General features: G+C 47.9%; 2 protein-coding genes across 7 annotated transcripts in view; one reads left to right on the forward strand and one right to left on the reverse strand.

The window, feature by feature from the left end:
- TAF5L (TATA-box binding protein associated factor 5 like) overlaps positions 1–14,006 on the reverse strand; it is a 32,564-nt gene extending 18,558 nt beyond the window's left edge. Inside the window, exons 1-2 of one of the 6 annotated variants that reach the window (XM_030334156.2) lie at positions 13,764–14,005; positions 3,656–3,800 (exon numbers count right to left, since the gene is read on the reverse strand). In XM_030334156.2, the coding sequence (XP_030190016.1) occupies positions 3,656–3,797 (142 nt within the window). In that variant the 5' untranslated portion in view covers positions 3,798–3,800; positions 13,764–14,005. The other 5 variants (XM_030334160.1, XM_030334157.1, XM_030334159.1 and 2 more) reach the window with 5 other exon arrangements.
- Positions 14,007–14,037: 31 nt separating this feature from the next.
- URB2 (URB2 ribosome biogenesis homolog) overlaps positions 14,038–26,284 on the forward strand; it is a 28,361-nt gene continuing 16,114 nt past the window's right edge. The window contains 10 exon segments of the mRNA XM_032595166.1: positions 14,038–14,169; positions 19,497–19,802; positions 19,804–19,839; positions 19,841–19,883; positions 19,886–20,634; positions 20,636–20,740; positions 20,742–20,844; positions 20,847–21,190; positions 21,192–21,464; positions 21,466–22,822. Of these exon segments, the coding sequence (XP_032451057.1) occupies positions 14,038–14,169; positions 19,497–19,802; positions 19,804–19,839; positions 19,841–19,883; positions 19,886–20,634; positions 20,636–20,740; positions 20,742–20,844; positions 20,847–21,190; positions 21,192–21,464; positions 21,466–22,822 (3,448 nt within the window).

A 26,284-nucleotide genomic window follows, 5' to 3' on the forward strand; every position in this document is an offset into this window, starting at 1 on the left:
AATGTTTATTTATTTTTGAAAGAAAGAGAGCAAGCAGGGGTGGGGCAGAGAGAGGAGAGGGACAGAGGATCTGAAGCAGGATCTGTGCTAACAGCAGAGAGCCCGATGCGGGGCTTGAACTGTCAGATTATGATCTGACCCAAAGTCAGACACTTAACCGACTGAGCCACCCAGGTGCCCCCTCATGTCTCTTGGTTCTGAGAAATTTTGTGATTCCGTTTCCTTTCTGGGACCCCTACTATTTCTTTCTTCTTCCACCCCCCCTCCTTTTAAGTAAGCACCAGGCCCAATGTGGGGCTCAAACGAACGACCCCGAGATCAAGAGTCACATAAGTGAGCCAGCTATGCACCCCTGGAAACCCTACGATTGCAAGGTTAGATCTCGTTTCCTCAACTTTCAGCCTTCCTACTGATTTTTCATTTTTACTACCCTGTAGTTAAATTTACCAAATTTCTTGCTGTTCTCTGAATGTTCTTTGTTTTTTAAAAGTAGCATTCTCTTCTTGTTTCGAGGCGATCATTGAAGGTATTTTTGAAGTTTTCTTCTCTCAGCTGTCTGCTTCATCCAAATTGCTTCTCACGGTTTCTTTCCACATCTCCTTTTCACAGAGGGCATGGTAGGTTCTTTCATGGCTGAAAGTGAGGCCCTACAGAGCTGACAGAAACTTCGTATGCTTATCACCCAGCATGACTTGGATGGGCTATTTCCCAATGTCAATGTCTTTGTAGGTCTTCTGTCTTGGGCAGGTCAGATTCACCAGGGAAGAATCTGTAATCACCTTCCTGAAGGATATGTGACTGGCTACTAGTATTCTGGGCAGCAGAATGTGGGCAAGAAGCCTGGAGTCTTAAATTCTTTTTTTTTTTTTTTAATGTTTATTTATTTTTGAGAGAGAGAGAAACGGAGCATGAGTAGGGGAGGGGCAGAGAGTGAGGGACACAGAATCGGAAGCAGGCTCCAGGCTCTGAGCTGTCAGCACAGAGCCCGATGCGGGGCTCGAACCCATGAACCACGACATCATGCCCTGAGCCAAAGTCGGATGCTTAAAACTGACTGAGCCATCCAGGCGCCCCAAGAAGGCTGGAGTCTTGATATTCAGTACGTAGACATGCACTTAGTCTCCATGCTATGAATTTATGCTTTCTAAGAAGAAAAACGACATTCCCTCACCCTTTCTGTGGGAGGAGGGAGACACTGGGGAAAGGTGGCTGGGGGCTGCGGGAGCCATCTTTAATAATCTGGATGAAACATTAACAGATTTCAGAAGATGGAATATAATGTAGGAGTGGAATCTAATGCAGCAGTGGAATCTAATGTACAGGGAGGGGGTACAGATGAGAAGTCAGTGTGCCCCCACTGGAACTCAGAGCGACAGCCTAAAGCAGGAGACTATGCTGCACATGGAAGGGGACTCCTTTCTGTCCTCCATGAGGCTCCCCACTTGAGTTAACCAGTCACCAAGTCCTATAGGTTCCTCAAATCTTTCCTCTCCTCTCCACTGTTACCGCGTCCTTAACTCAGGTCGTCCTCACTTTTCACTGGATTATTCTGTGGCCTTGTAAGTGGTTTCCCTGGTTCTACTCTGGGCCTTCCCCAAACACCACAGCCACCAAAGTGATCTTTCCATAATTCACATTTGAGAATTCAGATACCCTCCTTCCACTGGACCCTGGTGAGCTCCTAATGGTTCTTTTGAAACCTAGCTCATCCCTTCTATTTACTAACCCCTGACTGTATGCTAGGAACCACGAGACCTTTTTAATTAATTTTTAAGGGGGAGAGAGAGAGAGAGCACGCGCGAGTGCACATATGTGAGTGGGGGAGGGGCGGAGGAAGAGGGAGAAAGAGAATCTTAAGTAGGCTCCATGTCTGGTGTGGAGCCTGATGCGGGGCTTGATCTCATGACGGTGAGACCATGACCTGAGCTGAAATCGAGAGTCAGATGCTTAAATGGGCCGCTCAGGCGCCCCAACCACGAGACCTTTGGGAAGCAATCCTTGACCTGCTAGGCTAATTGAGACGCCCATCGTCTTTGTCCCTACAGAACCTGAGGCATTCTCCCTTTGCGGAACTTACTACATCACATACCCTCCTATCATCAGTGATTTATCTGCCTCATTTCCTGGCTACAATGTTAAGCTCTTTAGGAGCTAGGATCCTAACCTTAGTTATCTCTAGGACTTTTCAGCACCTGGCAACAGCAGATATTCAATAGGTGGTCTGCTGAATGAAGACATAATATTATTCAGATTGCTCAACTGACAGAAAGACCTCGGACAAAATCTTAGGATGATCACATTTCATGTTTCTCACATTTCCTGGTGGTTTTCCAGGGACAACAGAGACCTTCCTAGGAAGCCATTATGTCTTAACTAAGGCAACTAAGAGTCATGTTCTGGAAGTGTGTGTAATAGCTCTTGCTTCTATCTTCTACCAACAACTGCAGAGAATTACTGTTCCCAGGTTCTAATGAATACAGGGCAGCCGGAGATGATTAATGCACACCAAGGGCTATGATGGCAAGTTTACAAGGAATTACTCTGGCGCTATAAACTAGCCATCCTACTAGAAATAATAAGGCATTTAGTAATTTATTCCACGTCTGTCATCTGGCTCCGTTCTTGTCGAGGGTAACCCAGTCCGAAAGAAAGGAAGAACGGAGTGGATTTGATGCTGAGGAACAGGAAGGCAAATGCCTGACTGGGCTACTTCTACGGTCTCAGGGGGGAGTCAGGAACCACCCCTTTGAGGACACCCTCAGGTTTTTACTGTCCCATCATTCTTCCTGCACAGCAATGGCAACATACCCTCAGAGCACGCAGGGTCTGGCTTCATGATTTTGGAGGTAATACAGGGAGGCAGAGGGAGCTGCTGCCACCAGTTTGGAGGCTGAAACCATTGAGGGAAGGAGGAGGTGGAGGCAGATACTCAGAAGAGCAGAACGAAGTGCAAGAATAAAAAAGAGAAGAGTCCACTCTGAGCAGATAAGAGGAATCAGGGCCGAGCTGGAGAAGTCACTGCAGTGTCGAACTCCACCTGCAGCCGTTAAAGGGCACAGTCACCCTAAAAACACTGCAGCCATTCGTCTTCCCCCCCCAAATCTCCAGTACACGAATCCAATAGAAGAAAATTCTATTACATAAAAACCGAACTGACAGCATAGCTAAGTAATAAGTGTTTGTTATTCTGGACAGATTTAAGACACTTTTTTTTTCCCCCCCGAAAAAGCATCTGATTTCAAAACAAGAAACAACACCCAAACTTAGAACCTCAGGAGCATATCTAGGATGCCAATCTTTCCAACCACTGGTCCCAAAGTATTTGTTCACCCAGCAAACCTGACTCCCATGGGCCAGGCTCCGGGCTACAGCAGAGGGATGAGTGCAGGAAGGGGACAGAAACCCTGGCCCTCCGGGTCCTGTAGCATAGGAGTTCACAGAAGGACAGGTCGCACGTAACATCAGATACAGACAAAACCACTTAGAATTCCGAGGCGGGACGGATTACGACAGGAGGCTTCTAGGAGCGGCTTTGAAGGATAGATAGCATCTCTGAAGGCCAGCGCCATCATCTGGTGGTGCCCACCGAGGCCTCCGGAGAAGTGTGACCTGTCACGGACACTCCGGCCCACCCCCAGAGCGGGCCCGCGGGTACCTGTGAGGTTGGCTGCCATCTCCTCAGCAGTCTGTGACAGCCGCAGTCCTTGCTTTAGGGGACCATCGGAGTCCACATACTGCCGGCGTTTGAGGTAGCAGGACACTGCCATCTGAATCTGCTCGGTGCGCACTCGTTTCATGACCTTCAGAGGGAACCACAGAACACTGAGGCATTTGCGAGATCGTCCAACCCAACGAGGACATCACATGGGTAAAATAAGGAGACAGACTAGCCACGTGGCTAAGCAAGTGACCTAGTTGAGACAAAACAAAGTTCCTTCATTACTAACCTGGGGCACTCTCCATTTTGTCCATTTTCTCGATAGTCATACGGTCACCTTCAATTACGGACAACAGGAATGTCACTGAGGATAACACCCCATGGATCCCCCCCCCCCCCAAACTTCATTTTATACTATGATTTCACTCTTTCTGGTGGAGCTTTTCATCAGGGTTGCTAACAGGGGACCAGGTCAATTCCAGAGTCTTTTATTTCTCCTGCCTACTCGGGGAGAGAGGTGTTAGTTGGCAGTGAACCAGCTAATAAAGCGGGCAGGAGGCAATGCAAAATCGAAGATCTGAGAAATTCAGAAACTGGATGAATAGATGTTGAGGAAGTGAGAAATTTATAGGGAGGAAAGGAAGGCTGTGTTTTTCCAAATAGGAGAAGGCTGGCAGCACCACGTCCAAGATTTGAGTAATGTGTTTTCGTTGTAATCACATTATTGACCTCTCTTACTCTTTATTTATAACCTCGGGCACAGAAAAGCATCAACGTGGTGAGAGAGTATGTATACGCGGTAAATGTCTCACGAATTCATACAAGAAAGGAAAGGAAATGAAGTGCACCAAAGAGGGGTAAATGACTTTTGATAATTCAAGCCAATTTGAGGGCTCCCCTCCAAAGTACTATTTTCCTTGACTACTAAATTGATTATAATGAGTAACGGACGTGCCATGGTCTCAGATGCTACTTTGCCAGGAGTACACGGCACCGTAGTCCATGTGGCCAATGACCCCCATGAGTTCTGCATGTTCCCTTCGGTCACGTAAAAATGGAGCGCATGTAACATTAGCCACACACATGGGACTGTCCCTATCACCGCGATCTTCTCTAAACCAAGGGCTCCCAGTGTTTTCTGTGGAAGATCCGCTTTTGGTAACTCATTTGGGTGTGTTTGAGTTTTTTTGTTTCAATGACATGCACTGGCCTTCTTTGTGATTTCCTCCGTTCTCTTTTAGGATTTGAAATTCCTCCCGTTCCAGAAATCTGCCTTTTTTTTTCCCCTTTAAACATTTCAAAATATTTTATTTGCATCTAATTTTATCTGTCTGCTATTCTAGTGTATAATGTGTGGTGAATAACCAAACATTTACACAGATACCGTAGCAACAAACTGTTCTAAAGTCATTTGCAAAAATATTTCTTTCTTTCCGAACTGATTTGTGGTGGCCCTTTTAAAATTTTTTTTTTTTTCAACGTTTATTTATTTTTGGGACAGAGAGAGACAGAGCATGAACGGGGAAGGGGCAGAGAGAGAGGGAGACACAGAGTCGGAAACAGGCTCCAGGCTCTGAGCCATCAGCCCAGAGCCTGACGCGGGGCTCGAACTCACGGACCGCGAGATCGTGACCTGGCTGAAGTCGGACGCTCAACCGACTGCGCCACCCAGGCGCCCCTGTGGTGGCCCTTTTAAAATAAACTCTGAAGGTCTGCTTTTCAATTCCTGAAAAGTCAGACAACAGAGCAAACAGGGAAGGCTGGGGATACACGCACTAAAACATATACATCTATACAAAAATATAAATGTTAGGACATCATAAATATGTATAAACTATAAATATGTTTAACTCCATTTATAGAAAAATTACATCCCCCATGCATTTCAGTTTTGGATTACCAAAGACAGTACAATATCACTCGCTAAAAAGGGCAAAGGAATGTCAACCAGGAACACTGCTCTAAGCATTCATCTGTCCATCAATGAAGGTAGATAATTGTTTTTTGGAGATTACTAATAGGCATTACTGTATCATTTTGACTGTATCAGGGATTCTCTCTGGTTCTCTAACCTGGCCATACCTAGAACCTCTTGTGACTGTGTGTGTAAATAATTTCAGCCCTGGAGATTCTGATTCGATGTTATATTTAGAGAAAAACAATGAAATGCACACGGAGACTGTGACGATACTGCCCTTTCCCAGTCTGGCCCAAAGTCAGGACAAGTCAAATCCAACCAGCTCCCAATTTCCCAACCCGTGCCACGCCCCCATGCCCCAGGATGCTTGCTAAAGCTGCTTTCAATCTAACTTCAAGAGCTCAGAGTCCCCAAACTCTTCGAAAGCAGCCCGATTCCTTGTGTTTTAGCTGAGACTAACATTTTCAGATTTCCTACTGCCAATCTCTTGTCACCACGGGAATGCATGCTTATATCAATGGGTGTCCCTTAGTGCTCCAAACAAGGTGGGAGTAAGAGATCACCTCTCTAATGGGAAGAAACCACGCATGTGGAAGACACAGAAAAACCGACAGAGAGAACAGACCCTGCAATGACACATGTCCTCACAGCAGGGCCATGCTTATGCACATCTGAGGAGGAGGGGACAAAATATGAAAGGTATGGAAGAGCAAATAGGAGAATGAACAATAGCAAAAAAAAAAAAATGGCCATATTTGGGAATTGCTAGAAACTAGTTTATAGATATTGATTCTAATGAATCTGTCTCAATTAGCTGCCCCAAATGGCAGTTTCTCTGAACCCAAACCACTATGTATGACAAGGGACCTTTCCTGAGGGTGGGCGGAGAGCCAACTGTAGGGCCAAGGACCTTAACAGCAAGAATGCTGGCATTGACTCTCTTTTACAACTGCACTCAACAGAAATACCAGAGACATGATCCAATCGACTTAACTGAATTTGATTCCAATGCACACATATTTCAGATGAAATAGATAAATAATGAAGAGTTCTGTGGAGAAACCAGTTCCCCTCCCCCTACTGATTTCCGTAATACCAATACCCATACATGGACACGAAAGAGAGAGAGAGAGAGAGAGAGAGAGAGAGAGAGAGAAACTCCTTAAAATAGACCTGTCTTTTAGAGACTCAGACATCAGACGAACACTGCAATTTCAAGTTACTTGCTTAGCTATTCCCAGAATTATACAATCTTTTACATTTAAAGTAAATTTGGATACAATTACATCTTTGTTAAAACTTCAAGATTTCCCACAACATTCCGTTTTACATAATATCTTAACTTTTAAAGGCAAAAACAGATGACTGCATATCTTCCTTTTCACGCCATATTTGTATTTCTAGAAATTAAAATGGGGATTCCGACACAATATGTATCTATTTCTCGTACATCAATAGTTGCATACTGTTTAATACTTTAACAAAGTTGCTACATAAAATCAAGACGTGACCATCTTCCTGTCTCGAAGTAGCAACAGCTCAGGAAAAACCACAGCCACACTCTTGATATTTAACTTCAGAAATAGGGAGAGGCAAAGACACCTGGAACCCAGGCACACTCTTAAGAAGATGGGGCTGCAGCCAAGTAAATTTCTTATTGGTTACAGACTGCAACCTACCCCCATCCACTTATGTTCAAACATACATGTTGGTGAGGGGTGCTAGGAGAGACACCCCCAGCCCACCAAGTCAAGGGCTAGGTGGGCAAAGGACTCACAATTCCATGAAAGGCCAACAGACTACTGCTTGCACAGCACCTCCTGGGTAAGGTGGCAGCTTTGAGTGAGTTCAAAATAAACCCAGGCAGGGGCGCCTGGGTGGCTCAGCCGGTTGAGCGTCTGACTTCAGTTCAGGTCATGATCTCACGCTCCATGAGTTCGAGCCCCACGTCGGGCTCTGTGCTCACAGCTCAGAGCCTGGAGCCCACTTCAGGTTCTGTGTCTCCCCCTCTCTTTGCCCCTCCCCTGCTCATGCTGTCTCTGTCTCAAAAATAAAAATTAAAAAACAAAACACATCAAAATAAATCCAGGCAAACTCACCACCCCCATTCTCCAGTCAGCTCCCTAAATGAGTCCATTGGCAGGTGGCTAGGGGTGTGTGTGAGCGTGCTCTGAAGCAAAAGTATTCCAATTATACATTTAGGCTTCAAACAGGTAAAAATGATTGTGCATTTTTTGTTAAATGGCATGTAAAGTGCCTCCTGGGTACTCAGATATATTAGTTCTTTTTTCTTTACTTGCAGTACTATAGACGCAGTATCTATCAAAAGGTCATTCGAAGGAGGATTTAGAAAGCTAGCTTTTGCATTAATCATCATGGTAAAGTGTATTCAATTACCTTTGTGAAAATATAAAGCACAGATGACAAGTGAGCCACAGTACACTCAGTTTTAGTTAATACCTCATATAATTGTTAACATTACGATGGCCTTTCATATTCGATCTGTGCTCCCAGACTGACACGAATATACTTGAACGAGAAGCTGTGCTCTTTCTTATGGTGCCCCAAGAAACAGACGGCACGAAGATAAGGCTCAGTGCTGAGGGCTCAGGATGCAATGCAGCACCTGGAGGTTCTTTGGGGCTGGGGTGGGGGATGGGGAGCAGAACTCACACAACTAGGTGGACAGATGCCCCTAGGAATTGCTTTTCTCCAACATCAGCCGGGACCTCTACGATGTTCCAGATGTTTTTTTCTCACCAACTAGTTTCTTTCCCTATAGCTTCTCACCCAGCCATTCCAAAACGGCACCAGCCTCCTTATCCAACCAACTGACCCTGCTTCCCACCTCAGCAGGCTATTTACTAAGACTTGAGATTCCTCAACTCTTGCCAAATCAAACAGTCCCTTTCCACACTACCCCACAAGGTCTCTTGGCTGCTGAACGCGCCTCCTCCCTTGAAGCTCCCTCTCCCTTGGTCGCTCCCCCTCCCCCATTCTTGGTCTGCTTCTCATTCTTCACATTCCCTACATCATGACCCTACTTAGACAAGACTCACACCGTCTCTAGTCGGACCACCTTCCTGAGCTCCAGTCTGAGGGACATCTCTACCTAGATGCTGCAAACATCTAAGTTCAACATGCTCAAATTTACTGTCTTCCTTCAAACCCTCTTCCTTCTCCTACTGCTCCTAGCCAGCTTGGTGATGCCATCATCTACCACCGAAGCAAAAAACCCAGCCATCGTCTTGAGATTTTCCTTCTCCCTCTCATTTCTAACAGGCCACCAGCTCCTACTGTATATAGAATTCTTTCTTGCAGCCACTGCTGCTACCCCATCCACTGCAATGTGACAGCACAAATCACTTCTCAACTGGAATGTTCCAATATCCCCCCCACCTCTGGCCCTACCTCAAACCACCCTCTAGAATGCAACCAGAGTAGAAGACAGATCTGATTATGCTACTCCCAGGTTTAAAACTGCTATCCCTCTGCCCTAGTGCAGGTTGTCCAATCCTGCCATCACCGTTCCTTAGCTCGCCCAGACAGACGGGAGACTTCCCGGAGGATGGAGCTTTTCTTATCTTTGAAACTTACATGAAGAATAAAGTGAGTGCTGTCTTGCTTCTGTTTGTTGGAATTCGTGACAGTTTACTGTAGGTTCGTGATTTTTCTGAGTTTTTACGAGCCACAAATATTTGCCTCCTGCTTTAAAACTGTTTTACAGCACAGAAAAACTATTTCTATCAAAACTTCACTAACACGGAAGAGTATGGAACGAGAATGGATATCTACATTTACTACGACTTCAGAACGAAAACTTTCATACGTGCTCTGTTCGCAAACACTATTGTAGACAAGAAAAAAAAAAGAATGGTTTACTCTCAGAGAATAGGGGGATTATGTCAGGAACAATTTAATGACATTAAGACATTTATGTGTCTCAAGTGGAATGATGTCCATTTTTCATTCTAGAGCAGTACAGGACTTTCTGCAATAATAAAAATGCTCTAAGTCTGCACTGTTCAGTACGGTAGCCACCAGTCACAAAGGGCTAACGAGCAATTAAACTGTGCCTAGTGCTGAACTTTTATTTTAATTAAATTTAAGTAACCACACGTGGCCGATGTTAACTGTAGTGGACAACACGGTTCTAGAGCATGGCGTTACTTTGTGAAAATCATGTATCAGCATCTAAAAACGCTGATTCACAAAGTTGGACAAAACACTTCTGATTACTAAATTACCAAATATCCAAAAGTTAGTACAGTTGACCCTTGAACAACATAACTGACCCTGCCCAGCCCCCACTCAAAAATTTGCATATAACTTCTGCCTCTCCCAAAACTTCACTGCTAATATCCTGTAGACTGAAAACCTTACCAATAACAAATACAGTCGATTAGCACGTATTTCGTATGAGAATTACATATTGTATTCTCACAATAAAGTAAGCCAGAGAAAAGAAAATGTGGTGACAACCATAAGGAAAGTATTTATAGTACTGTACTATCTTTATGGGAAAAAAAATCTGTATATAAGTGGATCCGCACAGTTAAACCTGTGTTGTTCAAAGGTCAGCTGCATTTTGCTAGTAAGACACAACTACCTTTTATTATAACCAAACACTGCAAGGTGACTAAGATACATTTCAATACATTTTACCAGAAGAGTAGCTTATTTGACTGCTCAACAAAGAATTATGAATGGAAGTTCTCCGTGATATTTTCTGAACCCTGCCGGTACACAATGTTCTTTAAACCTTCTAAAAGTTAAAAAATGAGAAAAGGGAATCTGTTTTAGAGAAAAAGATCAACAATTTCTGTGAAATGTCCAAATAGGAGGTTAATCTCAAACCTAAGACGATGATACCCTTGCAATGAGAAAATTAAGAAGAAATTCTGAGGATTAATTTAAATAAAACCTTTGAGGGCTGTAGATGAAATACTCAAATGTCTGCTTATAATCTTTAACTTATTAACCTACGTGTATTTAAAAATACGTTATAAAAGGCAATAGGTTAATTCATGAAACAATTTTATTCTATTTCACTTTCGTCTTCCACATATCAGTGTCTCTGTGGTCACTTAAGCCCCTCTGAACGATTGAATTCCATTTTCTAGAGCACATCACCTTCACGTTTGCCAAATCAGCTGCGAAAGAATGCTTTTTGAATCCACACACGGTGCTCTCATTGGAAATCTCAACCAACCGAAGCCATCAATACGTATTCAGGAGGGCGGAACACTTTTCAGTCATCACTGACTGTACTGATTCACTGTATAAACATACCAAATTAGCAGCAACTGAGGTTTTGTAGTGCACTATGTATTTCCCAAACAGCATCCTGTTGTTCAAAAACAGAATAACTGAGAGTGCCCTGTAATAAATAGGAAAGACTTGAACACGTGGTGACACCCTCTTTACAGACAGATGTTTGCGGGGAGCCTGGCCTCGTAATCAGGTATGTACAGTATATCCTCGAAAAACAACTTTTAAGAGGTAAGGCTGCCTGGGATGATCTAAAGGTTTCTTCGTGCCTTTTGCGAATGCTCTCTAAGCTTCCAGATTTGGAAAGAAATGCCTGTCTGCTAAGCAGTCATTTTCCTTTTTGAGTCACAGGCAGACAAAAAGCTGCCGGGACAAGTGTATGGATGGGCCTTCCCTACTTTTAATCCAACCCCGTGCTCCTGCAGGCACACTCTTTCCAAAAAGCTAATCTGATGGCAACTGTGCTCAGCTTAAAACCTTTCTACTGCGTCCACCAGCGTGGAGGATAAAAAAAAAAAAAAAAAATCATCAGCCTCCATCGTGTCATCTCTAGGTTACTCTCTGATCCACCTTTGTTTGCCCAACTGGTGGGTACCAACCCCGCTTGCTCGTGTCAGGGGCTCTGGCCAAGACTCCTCCATTGACGGGAGGCACCCCCCCCCCCCCCCTGCACTGGCACTCCGACCTGGTTAAGGCCTACTCCTCCACACAGCTCAGCTCAGCCCGGTCCACTGCCAAACCCAGGACCAACCTGTTTCACTGCTCAGCACACTGGTTCCTACACTACCACCGCTAACACCTAATACTTATTGAGCCTATGCCACTGGCAAGACACTATTTTAAGGGCCACACGTAGATCATCTCCCGTACGCTTCAACAGCCCCGGAAACTAGGTAACATTCCTTGGATAGGAAAGCTGAGGCCCAGAGAAGTTAGACACTACCCTAGGGTTTCACAGTGCCAGGATGGAAACTCAGGTCACCTGGCTCAGGGTCTGGGCCCTGACCCTTTACAATGTCCTGCTGCCCGAGAAGGTTCCACACGAAAGCAGAGGCTTCTGACAACAGTGAAGGCTTCCCAGTTGCTCGTTGAGAGAATGGTCAGAACAACTGCTACCTGGGAAGCTGCCCCTCACACGCAAGGAGGCTGGAAACGACTTCCAGTAGCATCCACTGGGTGATGTTGGTTTAACAGAGGACCGCTAGGGCTCCCTTCCAGCTAAGACCAATCATCGAAACCAGAACCCCTTCCCTTTCTCCTGGGATGTCCTTCACAGGTGTTACGAAAGGACATTTGTTTGTAAGAACAAAACCCCCCAAACCAGTTACTGAGCGGTTAAGTGAGGCCTTCGCCTAGCTTCACAGGGACAGAAGCACATGTAAACCTCACATTATAGGCAGGAGCAACAAAATCATTCCAAGACACAAGAACCTGATTTATTGTCTGATGATGAAGAAAAACACTCAAGGCAAGCCCACCCATTGGCTTCCTAGTTTAACACTGCATTTTCAGAGGCAAGAGGATTTGTAATTGGCAAAAGCAAATCAAAGTTAGCAGGCTTCACATTTTACACGAAGAATTTAGGCCCACAAGGAATCTAAAAGGTATTCTCCCCAAAAGGAAATGACAATAGCTACTACTTAGTGCTTTCTATATGTCAGGCATTTTCACATTCCTTATTCCTTTTTGGGGGGGGGGCACCCTTTAAGAAACCTACTTTAAGTTATCAGTCCTCACGTCGTTTTACAGAAGAGGAAGCTAAGGCTCAAAGAGGTTACATGGTTTCAACCTTAGGTCTACAGGGTCATCAAGCGCCATCCACTGCTGAAGTTTCTCGGAAGTTAAAGAGTGGCACAAACTCCCTTTCCTACTCTCACTTTCAAGCAGGGCCGTGAGCATGGGGAACGGCCGCCGTGTCCTCCCACCCACAACTCAGGTAGGTCACGCACTTGTAATCACCTAAGAGCCGACAAACTCCACCCTACTGCTCCTCCGGACACGGCACCCAACTGCTTGTTCGCGGGAGTCCCCATTCCAAGATTTCATCTGGCAAGGTCAGAGTTTAGGTAATTGAAGAGAAACGCCGCATGGATTGGCAGACTTACCTTCTGATCCCAGAACCATACAAGCTGCGAGATCCGCAGTATAACGACACTTTCACAACTGATGGGAGAACTGCAGGAAGCTTTCAAGTCCTCCACTTCCGCTAAGTCTAAAATGCACCACTATTTCTGAACCATAACTGATCTTCGGACCGACGCCTCCCTGATACTTTCAAAAAGCCCTGGAGCTCCGCGAGTACCGCCTAAGCGCACAAACCTCTTGCTGTCATGAGTTAAGCAACCTCAAAGGCAGCCTTGCAGGTCGGTATCCTCCAGCAGCAAACTAGTCTAACTCGAGATCGCCCCCCTGTCACACGCAGAGGTCGATTTCACACCCGGCCACCCGCAAGCACCATGTGCGAAGTTTAATCGTGAGTTCGGCCAAAAGGCATTTCCTTTTCCTTAAATGAAAAGGAGATGCGGACCTGTGCTCCTGCCCCGGCTGCCCAGCGCTCAGGACCCCTTCCCGGCGGGTGCCCGGCAGCCGCCCCGGCGGGACCCACCCCGAGCGAGGAACGCGGAGCCCTCCAGGTGTAGATGCCCGACTGCAGGCCACGCCGCCCGCGGCCGCCTGGGACTCGCAGGCGAGGGCGGAGGCGCGGCCGCCGCGCCAGCGCACAGCCGGCCCCGCCCGGCCCGCCCCGCCCCAACCGCCCAGCCGGCGGGAGCTGCGGGCGCGCGCCCGACTAGGCCTCGCCGCGCGCCGCCGCGCCGCCGCCCCGCGGCCCTCCCTCCCGGCCCCCGCCCGCCCGCGCGCGCGCTCGGCTCGCGACCCCCTCCCCACGGCCCTCCCGCCCGCGCCGCCCCGCACTCATGAAAATCCCAGGCGTGCTCCGGCTCTCCCGCCGCCGCCGCCTCCGGGATCGGGTTGCTTCCGCCTCCGTCGTTCTCTGCCGCAGGGTCTCGCTCCGACGGCCGGCTCAGCCGGGCCCCCGCGCCCCCGCGCCCTGCCGCCCCCGCGGCGCCGAGGCTATGGGCGGCCGCTCCATGACTGACTGACACGGAGCGGGCCGCGGGCTGGGCCGCTCGGGCCTCCAACGCGCAACCGTCTCCACCAATGGGCGAGGCGCCTCGGCGCTCTGCTGGCGATGCCTGGCGTGCGCGCCGCCCCGCCCCGCCGCGCCGCCGGCGTCGGGCGGAAGGAGCGCGGGGGCCGGTCCCACGTGGTGGGCCAGTCCGGGAGTCCGGACCTGCGGCCGCCTCCACCGTGCTGCGCCCCGGTCCGCCGTCCCTAAGCGGGGCTGGCCGCCAGGTGAGCTCCTTAACCTGGGGACTGCCCTCCGGCCGCGCCGCGCCCTGCTCGGGCGGACGTGAGCTTCCCTGGGGGCGTCCTCCAGGTGTTGCCCCTCACCGAGGGCCGGCCCCGAGGTTGACGCCTCCCCCGCGGGGCGGGCGCTACGTCCCGGCCCGCCGTCCCTATCCGGGGTTGGCCTCGAGGGTGGCTCCTTAAGCGGGGAGGGTCCTCCGCCCCGGGTCCGTCCCCGCGCCGCGGACAGCGAGCGCTGCGGAGAGCCGCCTGGGCTCGCTCCTTCGGCAGCCCCTTACGTCGCTCCTCGCTGCTCTCTGGTTCTCGTTTGCTTGCTTTCATGATGCGCCGCGGGGTTCCGAGTGTGGCCGCACTTAAGCTCCCTTTGCGTGGGTACTAACACGGCTTCGCGTTCGGCCCGGTGGTCTTCACGCCCCCTCGCGTAGGCCGCCGGATGGCACCGGGAGCGGAAAGTTGGTAGCCTCCGGGAGGGTCTTTGTAACCATTCTGCCAACACTTTTTAAGTACTTTGTAGCTGGTACGTTGGCTTTCTGACACACTGAAGTTACAAGTAAGTTCTTCTTTGAATGGGCACGTGTGGACCTCTTGACAAAATGGGAAAAACTGACAGCCCTTGACTCTTCTGTTCTCTCATAGAGGGAAGGATGCTGTGCTGATATTAGTGTCCTTACCGTGGTGGTCGCTCATTCCTTGTATAATTCTGAAGGTAGGTCTAGGATTTCAGGCTCCGTAGATTGAAGAAATGCAAGTGATCCAGCCCTTGGCATAGCAAATTCTTTCCCTTTGGTAGTATGTCAGAATCAGGAAACTGCGATTTTTTTTTTTTTTTTGGTATTGTCCCTATTTTGATTTTATTTACAGTATTTTAATTTCAGTACCGAGTAGGAAAATGGTTCACTTTTGAGGAACTTGTTTTCTTGTGTATAATGAATATGACTTAATGTGATAGGTTTCCGCCTTTTTTTTTTTTTTTTTAAATGACGTTTAGGAAACTCAAAGCTATATTTACTTCAGGCTTATGGAGTTATAGCTGGTCAGTATGCTTGCCCTTCCTTTATAATTTTTCTTATGTCTCATTTTTATAGTTTCAATTGTGTAACTGTATCGAGTCTTTGGAAGCAGAGCATGTCTATAAGCTTACATGTATATAACAGAATAAAGTTACAGTGGAAAGTTACTGTTGCAGCTGAAATAACAGTACATCTGTTGGGACTAGGTTTTATACTATATTTTCTTTTCTACTTGGTGAAATATTTTCTCCAAAGATTGCTTATTTCTCTCTCTAAACTAGTGGAGCTTGTCACATAGATGATAGTCATATAGATGATACATAGTTGCAGGTGATTATGCAGACATTTCAGTCTAAAACCTCACGTGAATCTCCATTCACAAATAATTTGAATACTTTGGGTTTGCCCGGTTGTATTCCTGCACATTCACATCGGAGGATATGATGTTTGATCACAGCAGGTAACTCTGTTGATGTATTTTAGTTCATTAAATTTTTTTTTCAAGGAATATGTATTATGTAGATAATAAGATACATGATGTTCTTTTTGGTGCCTATTGAGTTTGGCCTTAATATAATATTTTTTTTCCATTTTAAATTTAGATAAAGTGTAGCAATGGCTGCTATTTATTCTGGCATTTCCTTTAAGCTCAAAAGCAAGACAACTTCTTGGGAAGATAAACTAAAACTAGCTCATTTTGCTTGGATTTCCCACCAGTGCGTTCTTCCAAATAAAGAGCAAGTAAGTTTAATGTGAAATTTACCTTTTTGTTTACTACTAAAAAGAACAGTCACTTATATAAATTATGTGTTGAAATTTAATTAAAATTTAAAAGAAAAAGGTCGGAAAATAAAACGTGGTTAGAGGTTAAAGTAATATCAGTAAAAAAAAAATGAATGAGTCAAATATTTCATTAACAGAGATTTTCTGTTACAAAGTCAGTATTTTTTTTGTGTGTGTTTAGAAACTCCTCTTAGAGAGGGAAAGAGCCAACCAATAAGAGACTCTTAAAAACTGAGAATAAACTGAGGGTTGATGGGGGTGGGAGGGTGGGGAAAGTGGGTGATGGGCATTGAGGAGGGCACCTGTTGGGATGAGCACTGGTGTTGCATGGAAACCAGCTTGACAATAAATTAATATTAAAAAAAAAAAGAAACGCCTCTCATATTTTCAAATCACCTATGGATCAGTGAACGAATTGGGAACTGGGTTACAAAAATTAGGATCCGAGTCTGTAGGTAGCTGCATTTGTTTGTGAATCCAAGGTAATGCTCCATAAGCAACTGCTTTTTGGTGATTTGTTAACAGCTTTGGAATTTGACCCAGTGGGAAGTAGAGAAGCTGTTAGTATCTGTAGTAAGCCATTCTAGAAGTAGATTAGGAACCAAGAAAGGCATGTCTTGTTAACATTTTTCAAGCTTATTTGGCAAAAAACAAACGAAAAAAATCCTGTTAATATACTAGAGACACCAGGATGTTGAACTCATGAAATTGTGTTAACACACACCCATGTGCTAATATTAAGAAGACAGCACAAAATGCATCAAAGATGGGTTACATCTATTAAGATGATGATGAGGTCCAGGATGTAGAGCGCTCTCACATCCGGTGGGTTCTAAATTTGGCTGCACCTGAGAATCATCTTAGCAGCTTGATAGTCACCTGGCAGGTGCTACCCAGGGTGAGCCCAAGGCGGAAGTAGCAGTGGCGGTTGATCAAGGTCTCCGTAGTCTTATGCTGAGAACTATTTTCCCTTTTAGCATCTGTCACTGTTCATACTGTTACAACATTTCTCCTGTCATGACCTGAGGCCTCACCCCTTTGATGAACGTGTTACAGTAATGGAAACTATGCATGTCTGCCCCCCCCCCCCCTTTCATAAAGCACCCGTGCATTATTTCACAGAAGACCGTCTCTGTCTTCTGGATGAGCTAAATAGACCTAGAGGTTTTACAGGTACGTGGGGAAAGCCAGAACACAAACCTCTGCCTTTTGACTCTGTTTTTGCTCTGGGTGTGATTCATTTTGAGCGGCCATTCTGAGCAATTGTTGTGCTTCTAACGTTTGAAATTTAGCATAACTCGAGAAGAGTTAGAAGAAATTGTTTAGAGTTTCACTTGAAACTTTTTATTGGCCTCAAATGAAGACAAAATTAGTTTTTTTCTGTTTTTATTATTTTATTTATTTGTTTATTTGTTTATTTACTTATTTTTTTGAGAGAGAGAGAGTGAGCAAGCAGGGGAGAGGGGCAGAGGGGGAGAGAGAGAATCCCAAGCAGGCTCCCTTCTCAGCACGGAGCCGACCCTGGGATCATGACCTGGGCTGAAATCTAGAGTTGGACGCTCAACCAACTGAGCCACCCAGGTGCCCCTAGTTTTTCTTTTTATTCGATTTTATAATAATAAGCATCTTAAGTTACTAGGACATTCTATTATATATAAAATAATATTACTAAAGGTAGGTTTTATTTTTTTTTATTTTTTATTTTTTTCAATATATGAAGTTTATTGTCAAATTGGTTTCCATACAACACCCAGTGCTCATCCCAAAAGGTGCCCTCAATACTAAAGGTGGTTTAAAAGACCAGCTTTTTCTCTGGCAATTGGATTTGGTTATACATGGAACATCCTTATGAATGTTCAGCATCTTTCTTTCTTGGTAAGAAAATATATATTTTCAGAGCCTATTCTTCCAATTCAGGTATTACTTGATTGGGCAAGACAGTCGTTGGTTTGCATTTTATAAGAAAAAACTTGAACTGAAGGAAGACAATTGTTGAAAGGCTTTGGATCTATATAGATAATATTCTACACAGCAAAAAACTGCAGAATCTCCTCAAGAATGGAAAGACAATTAACCTTCAGATTTCCCCTAGTCAAGGTGATTATCTGTTTCTTGTGTTATCTTGTGTGTGTTAACGTGCATCTCTTGATTTCTGTTAATGCTGTAGGCTCATTTATTTTGGGGTTAATTATTCAAGATATAGGAAGTATCAAGGTAGAGAAAGACGAGAAGGAAATAATATTACTAGAATTTAGTATATACTTATCGAATGCGTTTTGTAAGCTCTCACTGTGCGAAGCACTTTGTGTTATTTAATGTTAAAGGGAAGCTTAGAACTATTTCAGGGTGGTGGTCGATTACCTTTCTTAATTAATTTATTATTTGTTTTTTCAACGTTTTTATTTATTTTGGGACAGAGAGAGACAGAGCATGAACGGGGGAGGGGCAGAGAGAGAGGGAGACACAGAATCGGAAACAGGCTCCAGGGCTCCGAGCCATCAGCCCAGAGCCCGACGCGGGGCTCGAACTCACGGACCACGAGATCGTGACCTGGCTGAAGTCGGACGCTTAACCGACTGCGCCACCCAGGCGCCCCTCTTAATTAATTTTAAAGAGTGAGCAAGCAAGCGGGAGAGAGTGATGGTTGTGGCGGGATGGGGAGGGGGATGAATCTTAAGCAGGCTCCACACTCAGCACAGAACCTGACGTTGGGCTTGATTCCACGACCCTGGGATTGTGATGTGAGCTGAAATCAAGAGTCAGACACTCAACCCACTGAACCACCCCAGGGGCCCTGATGACCTTTTTTTTTTTTTAACTTTTTTTTTATGTTTATTTTGAGAGAGAGAGAGTGAGTGAGAGCACGGGAGGGGCAGAAAGAGAGGGAGACACAGAATCTGAAGCAGGCTCCAGGCTCCGAACTGTCGGCAAAGAGCCCGACGTGGGGCTTGAACTCAAAAACCGTGAGATTATGACCTGAGCCGAAGTCGGATGCTTAACCAACTGAGCCAGGCACCTCTCTGCTTTTCTCTTTTAAGAGTACCTTTTTCTTTTTTTTCTTTTTTTTTTTTTTTTTAATATAAAGTGTAGTTGTAAAACGTATTTCGGACCATAGGATCATAGCCCAAAGCACTGTCCATCCACGTATAACTTCTAAGCTGAATTTCAGGCTTAGGATATAAGGAAAAGTAATCTTTGGAGTTCAAGTCTTATGAAAACAAGCTCTTTAGGAGGGACAGCAGAATACAAAGGCACTGATCCCTTTTCTGAATTTATATTGGTCGGAGATGGCTGTGTGAAGGACTTAAAACAGGTTCTCTGCCGTCCTTTGGTGCAGTAAGCGAATGTCAAGTTGATTTAGATACGGTGATCTGGGGATTTCTCCTCCTCAAGATAAGGACAAAGAGTGAGTTCACTGATTCAGTTGTATTCTTCTTGTGTGTTGGGTGGGTGTAGTAATGAGTTTTCTTGCTTTTTTAACGCTCAGATCATAAACGAGAGGATAGCTGACTTCTCTCCTTTGGAATCCCAAAGAAGTATGTGTGCCGTGCTGAGCTGTTGCCAGGGCATCCTCTCGACACCCGCCCTCGGCCGTCATCTACACGGCTAACAGGAGCTGTTAGTGGCGTTGCTGAGCCAGCTGTGCTGGTTGGCCTGTAGGCAGCCAGAAGGAGCCAAGGTCGCCCGTTATTCGAAGTCATTCACCTGGCGCTTGGGTCACTACCTGTTGATCCAGCAGCAGCAAGTCAACCCACGGCGTGCCTTTGGCGAGGTGACTGGGCCCTTGCTCCAGCCCCTGCCTGGTCCTGAGGCACTTACTCTCGGGGGGCCCCGTGGACACAGGCCGGCCAGGGCCAGCTGCGGCAGGCGCTGAGCCGGATGTGAAGAGTCAGATTGAGGCCGTGCTTCAAGGCGGGGCCTTTCAGCCCGAGTTGCTCTCGTCCTACAAAGAGGAGCTCTTGGACCAACAGCAAGGTGACGCGAAGATCGGGGCCCTGAAGAATGTTCTCGCTCCTACGGACACTGTGATTGCCAGGCTGGTGGAGACGGGCTACTGTGAACCGTCACTGCATGCTGCCGTTGTAGCCAACTCAGTGGCCTTGCTGTATAAGCTCTTTCTGGACTCTTACTTCAGGGAGGGGAATCAGCTTCTCTGCTTCCAGGTGCTCCCCAGGCTGTTCGGCTGCTTGAGGATCGCACAGCTGCAGGAGGAGCACCTGGCCGCCCTGGCCGCATCGGATTGGACCTCAGAACTGCTGGTTGTGGAACAGCTGCTGACCTCGGTGGCCCACAGCGGTATCTACAACATCGCCGCCGACAGGATCCGGCACGGAGAGGCTCAGTTCCGCTTTTACCGCCGTGTGGCTGAGCTGCTGATAAACCATTCACAAGCGTCCGTGCCGGCCTGGTTCCGCTGCCTCAAGGCTTTGATGTCTCTGAACCATCTGGTTTTGGAGCCAGACCTCGACGACCTGTTGGCTTCAGCTTGGATTGACGCAGAAGTGACAGACTCTCGAACGAGAAAAGCACAGGAGGCGCTTCTTCACACCCTCTTCCAGACTTACGCGAAGCTCCGACAAGTGCCACGGCTGTTTGAGGAGGTTTTGGGGGTGATCTGCCGCCCGGGCCGCCGAGGCCCTGAGGCAGCCCTGTGCTGGCCGCGGGCCCCTCCCGGTGCTCTGCGAGTGCCTCCTGGAGTTGCCTCCGAGTCAGATCTTGGACACGTGGTCGCATCGTGCTGGAGAAGTTCCAGTCTTTGGTCTTGCCTTATTTGCGGGGCGATGCCGACATGGCCTTGAAGTCGCTGTCCCTGAGCTCACTGCTGCACTGCATCATGTTAACATGAGGAGCCTGGACGGCAGCACGCCTCTGCCCGTCATCAGGCGGATGCAGCGCACCATGGAGAGGATGCTCCGGGAGCTCGTGAAGCCCCTGCTGGACCTTCTCCTGGACCCCCCGGGCCCGGAGCTTGAGCTCTGGCTGCAGAAGGTCAGTGACTCTGCACTCCTGCTCTCTTACACTTGGGCCCAGGTTGACACCATGCTCAGCATGAACTGCAGCCAGTATCGCTCTGTGTCCGGGGCTCTTACGGACATTGCTGTGGAGACCGCAAACCTCCCCTCGTTGCTCCCCAGGGTAGAAACGCACCACTGGAAGAAGATAGAAAAGTTTGTGGCTCGCTTTTGACTCTCTCAGCAGGTATTGCTTGGAACAGCTCTACCTGCAGAAAATGAAAAGGACTTTAATGCAAACTAGTTTCCGGTCTGAGGAAGCTCTCTGCACTCTGAGGCGTGATGCTGCCTACATTCTTGGGTCTGGCAGAGAAAGCTTGAATCGGAGGACGACCGCCTCCTGGGATGGCCAGGTGGGGACAGTGAGTGCACTCACGTACCCTGTAGCGCACTGGCACTTGATCGTGTCGAATCTCACAATTCTAATATCCTATCTTTGTCCTGGATGATGTGGGATCCCTGGCCAGTGTGCTGCTGAGAACTTTACCGACGAGCAAAGCCCAGGAGGTCTCAGCAGAAGAAGAGGCAGACCTCACACTTGAAAGAATATCCAGTGCCGTCCTTCACAGCCCTCTCTTTCCAGAAATGCAGCCCCTCCATTCTGCTTTCTTAATGCGCCTGTCCGAAGGCTGTGCGGGCATCCTGTGTTCTGGGGCCCAGAGTGACCCGAGTCTTCTCAGTCAGCAGCTGCCCTGGCTCTTTGAAAAGGAGCACATGGGTGTGGCTCTTTGGGAAAACAGATTTGCAAAAGTTGGACCCGAAGGTGTAGAACCAAAAGGAGAAACTGCCCAAAACTTACTGTCCTTGGTCAAGAGTGGCTTCCCCATTCAGCTGGAGGGAGAACAATTAGAGAGCATCCTGGGATTGTTGGAAGTTATTTCTGCTCTGCAACTGGACAGCCTCTCGACTCCCTATCACGTGCATTACTTTCTTCTGTTACTGTCCGTGGCCGTCACCAGGCTGGGGAGCTCCTGCCCTTCCTCACTGACCCTCAGGTTTTTGAAGACTTGCTACCGGCTTCTTGGCCACCTGCAGAGAGGGAAAGGTGCCCGCTCAGTCCTCAAGACCATGTACGCTAGTGAGATTTTCGAGATCATGCTGACCTCCTCGTTCAGAGCCAGTGGTAGATTTTCTGTGGCTGCGGATGACCCCTCCTGGTTGGAATTCCTCCAACTGACAGGGACATTCTTGGAACAGCTACTGCAGATGCTTATCCAGATGAAGCTCAGCCTGGTGCTCAATTTTGGGAAAATCATTGCATTCCTCTGCAAACTGTCCACCGAAGCGCCGTCAGGCAAGCAGGTGGAAAACCAGAATCCTCTGGGCCAGCAGCTCCTTCTGGTGTCTCTAACCAAGTTGTGCCAAGTCCTGGGGCCTTTGGTCAAAGAGCGGAGGCAGCACCATGAGGCCTCAGAAGCGCTGCCTGAGCTGCTGCAGAAGGCCATTGTCCAGACAGGAGCCGTGCTGCAACTGTGCTGGGCACGCGGGGCCCGGGGCCAGCGCCTTCCCTCCACCTTCATCTCGTCGGTCAGCACACTCTTGGAGGCGGATGTGGGCCAGCGCTCCAGGCACGGGGCCCAGGGTTCCCAAATGACTGGCGAGATGCTGACCTCCCATGCCGCCTTCTACCAGAACGTTTACTCTCAACTGCTGTCAGGGTTAGCGGCCCTTGCAGGAGACCAGCAGTCTTTCCAGGCGGCCATGCGGTTTTTAACTCTGTTCTTTTTGGCCCCAGAACTCCATCCCAAGAAGGATTCTGTTTTTGCCTCCGTGTTTCATTCTGTGACGAAAGTTCTGGCAGGTAAGGTATTTTCTCTTGAGCTAATGCTGTACCATAGAGCTTTTGGTAAAAGCTGGTAAGCCACCAGCAAGGTGAGTGCCCCTCCCCCCCCCCCCCCACTCCCGTGGAGCAGCTGTTCACTGTGGAAGGTACATGCTGTGGGCAGTGAGAAAATCCCCCCACTGCCCCGCTCCCAGGAACTCATGTCCAGTGTCTGCATTCTCTGTCCGTAGTAAAGCTCACGGTTCTGGTTCTACACAGATTGCGGCCTTCTAGGTATGTTGTTTGACATCTTAGTTTTTTGCTTATTTGGGGCGTTGTTCTGGTTTATAGTTTTGGAATCTGTTACTCTTTATCTTTTTTACCTTTATCTGTCCCTGGCCCTGATGGTTAACACATAAATTTCATTCTTCTTGGTAGGCTTTCCCGTGTCCAATCTCCACTGCCATCTCCAGTAACTGAAGGCGACGTTAAGCCAAGTCAAAGAAAAAAAACGCAAATAATTTATAGGGAACCTCATAAAATTCCTCGAGGCAGTTCAGTGAACTTCCACCCCTGGGTCTCAGTGTGATGCCTGGCCGTCATCGGGCTGCGGGTGCTAATTGGGCGGGAGCTTAGCTGTCTTCACGGTCTTTTTAGTTTGATGTCATCCTCCTGGCCAGCCAGTCAAGACCACAGACCTCGTAATGGCTGTGTGCAGAAGCATTTGATAGCTGCTGTCCCCGAGGTCGTCTCTGTTTCAGGTTGGCGTGGTTTGCTTTTCTTTTGGTTTTGTTACCGAGGGTCGGGGTTAGTTAGGGTAGTCCTTAGAGGTGAGACTGGGGAGCGTGTCGGCCGGGCGTAGCCCCCAGAAGGCATGCCCGACGTCTGTTCCGGAGGAAAAGCTGCGACAGGCGGGAGGGAGCCGCAGCTGGGGCTGCAGGCGTGATCAGACACAAAAGCGTTAGTAGGACCTTGTAGGAAGCGGAGCCGCCCGGACCAGTGCCAGAACCGGAGTGTTGAGGCCAGAATAACACTGCCGTTGTCCTCCCTTTCAAAGCCTCTCTGTCCCTGCCTTGATTGTGGATTGACTGAAAAGGCTTTGGTGTCACATGTTCTATCTTATTCTGTCAGCGATTCTTTCAGGGAACGGTGTTCACCTTAGGGGAGGCTAGAATTTTAGTCTTTGACGAACACTGGTTACAGTGTCCTAAATGAGTGATCCAAGAAATGGCAGCGGGTGGCCTGAAGCTCTGGAACCTCTTCCCCTTGTGTATACAGAATATGTGTGTGTCTCTTTCCCTCCAACCCTCTCGACCTGAGGGGGACTCGGGTCCTGACTGTGTGTCCCTGGACTTGAGGGTTAGAAGCCCAGGGACAGAGCCTCTGTTGTGGCAAGCGGGGGACCGAGGCCGCCTGCCCCACTGTCCCTCCAGACCGCAGGCTCAGGCGTGCTGTTGGGTCGGGCCTCCTCTCCTTGAGCTGCTAGGCTTTGTCTGGAAGAGGGACTGGAGTGAGAGGTCTGGAAGGAGTGCCTACTGAGGGCTGCCTCAATTCAGTTACGAGAAACCATCGCTTTTACAAATGCTCCATACACATGTGGAACCACATCCTACTCTGGAGATGAATGCGGTGTTGATTTTTTTTTTTTTTTAAGTTTATTTGTTTTGAGAGAGAGAGAATGCGGGTGGCGCACAAGGGAGGGGCAGACAGAGAATCCCAAGCAGACTCTCCACCGGTCGGGCACAGGGCCCTCTGCGGGGCTCGATTCACGAACCGTGAGATCATGACTGGAACTGAAACCAAAAGTCGAACGATTAACCGACTGCGCCACCCCCGTGCCCCTGAAGTGTTGATTTTGACCTGCGTAATCAAGTAAGCAGGCGTTCACACAGACGCCACAACGGTGCAGCGCTCTCCGGGACCCCGGACCTGGGGACCGTGGGTTAGAGCGTGTGCGGGCAAACCGTCAAAAGCAGTGGCCTTCGAAGAGTAGGTGGGGTAGGCGGAGACGGTGGGGGAGCTGATGCCGAGCCCTCCGCACGGCAGATGCCCCACGCTGCTCTTTCCTTCATTGCCAACCACAGGAGTTGGTGCGGTTCTGCCCATTTCACTGGTGAGGGAATGGAGGTTCGGAGAGCTCAGGGGTCCAGGATCTTACACCTTGTTGGACGCTGGGGCTGAGGTCTTTATCCATCAAAGCCTGTGTGGTCCCCTCCACCCCTGATGCTTATGTAGTGAGCAAAGACTGGAAGGTATTCTGGCAATGCGGAATAGTCTGTGAGCTGAATGTGGCTGGGAAGGTAGGCTGGGTTCAGATCATAGAGGGCCTTGAATGCCCTGACCTGGGGGACCAGTCTGCCTGGCGACATCAGAAGGCCTTCCCACGTTAAGTGGGAAGCAGCCTGATGATTGCAACAGGCAGAACCCGGAAGTTTGGTGTTCTTTTCATGTCTCTAAAAGTGCCATGCGGCTCCTGTGTCCCTACTGATTTTGTAAAAGAATACGGGAACACCTGTTTCATGGCACTTTTTTTTTTTTTTTAACATTTATTTATTTTGAGAGAGAGAGAGAGACACACACAGAGCATGAGTGGGGGAGGGGCAAGAGAGAGAGGGAGACACAGAAGCTGAAGCAGGCTCCAGGCTCTGAGCTGTCAGCACAGAGCCTGATGCAGGGCTCGAACTCACAGATGGAGAGATCATGACCTGAGCTGAAGTCGGACGCTTAACCGACTAAACCCCCCAGGCACCCCCCGTCATTGCACTTTTCTTTTCTTAAAAAAAAATTTTTTTTTATGTTATTCATATTGGGGGAGAGAGAGAGAGAGAGAGAGATCATAAGGCGTGGAGGGAGCAGAGAGAAAGAGAGACAAACTGAAGCAGGCTACAGGCTCTAAGCTGCCAGCACAGAGCCCAATGTGGGGCTTGACTCAGGAGCTGCAAGATCATGGCCTGAGCTGAAGTTGGATGCCCAACCTACTGAGCCACCCAGGCGCCCTCCCTCATTGTGGTTTTCTTAATTGAACTTCACAGATACTCCCATTTTCATAGTGTGCGGTTTGTGGCAACCTTGCTTGAGCAAGTCTGTTGGCACCGTTTTTCCAGCAGCATTTGCTCACTTCATGACTGTCACATTTTGGTAAATCTTGCAATATTTCAAACTTATTTTGTTGTTACATTTGTTATGATGATCTGTGATCAGTGATTATGACTCACTGAAAGCTCAGATGGTGGTTAGCATTTTTTAGCAAAAAAGTATTTTCTAAAAATTTTTTTTAACATTTATTTATTTTTGAGAGACAGAGAGAGACAAAACACGAGTGGGGGATGGGCAGAGAGAGAGGGGAAACACAGAATCCAAAGCAGGCTCCAGACTCAGAGCTGTTAGCACAGAGCCCGACACGGGGCTCGAACTCAGGAACCCTGAGATCATGACCTGAGCCGAAGCCAGATGCTCAACCAACTGAGCCACCCAGGCGCCCTAAAAATATTTTTATCTATT

This window comes from Lynx canadensis, chromosome D2, assembly GCF_007474595.2.
Source record: "Lynx canadensis isolate LIC74 chromosome D2, mLynCan4.pri.v2, whole genome shotgun sequence".
NCBI lineage: Eukaryota > Metazoa > Chordata > Mammalia > Carnivora > Felidae > Lynx > Lynx canadensis.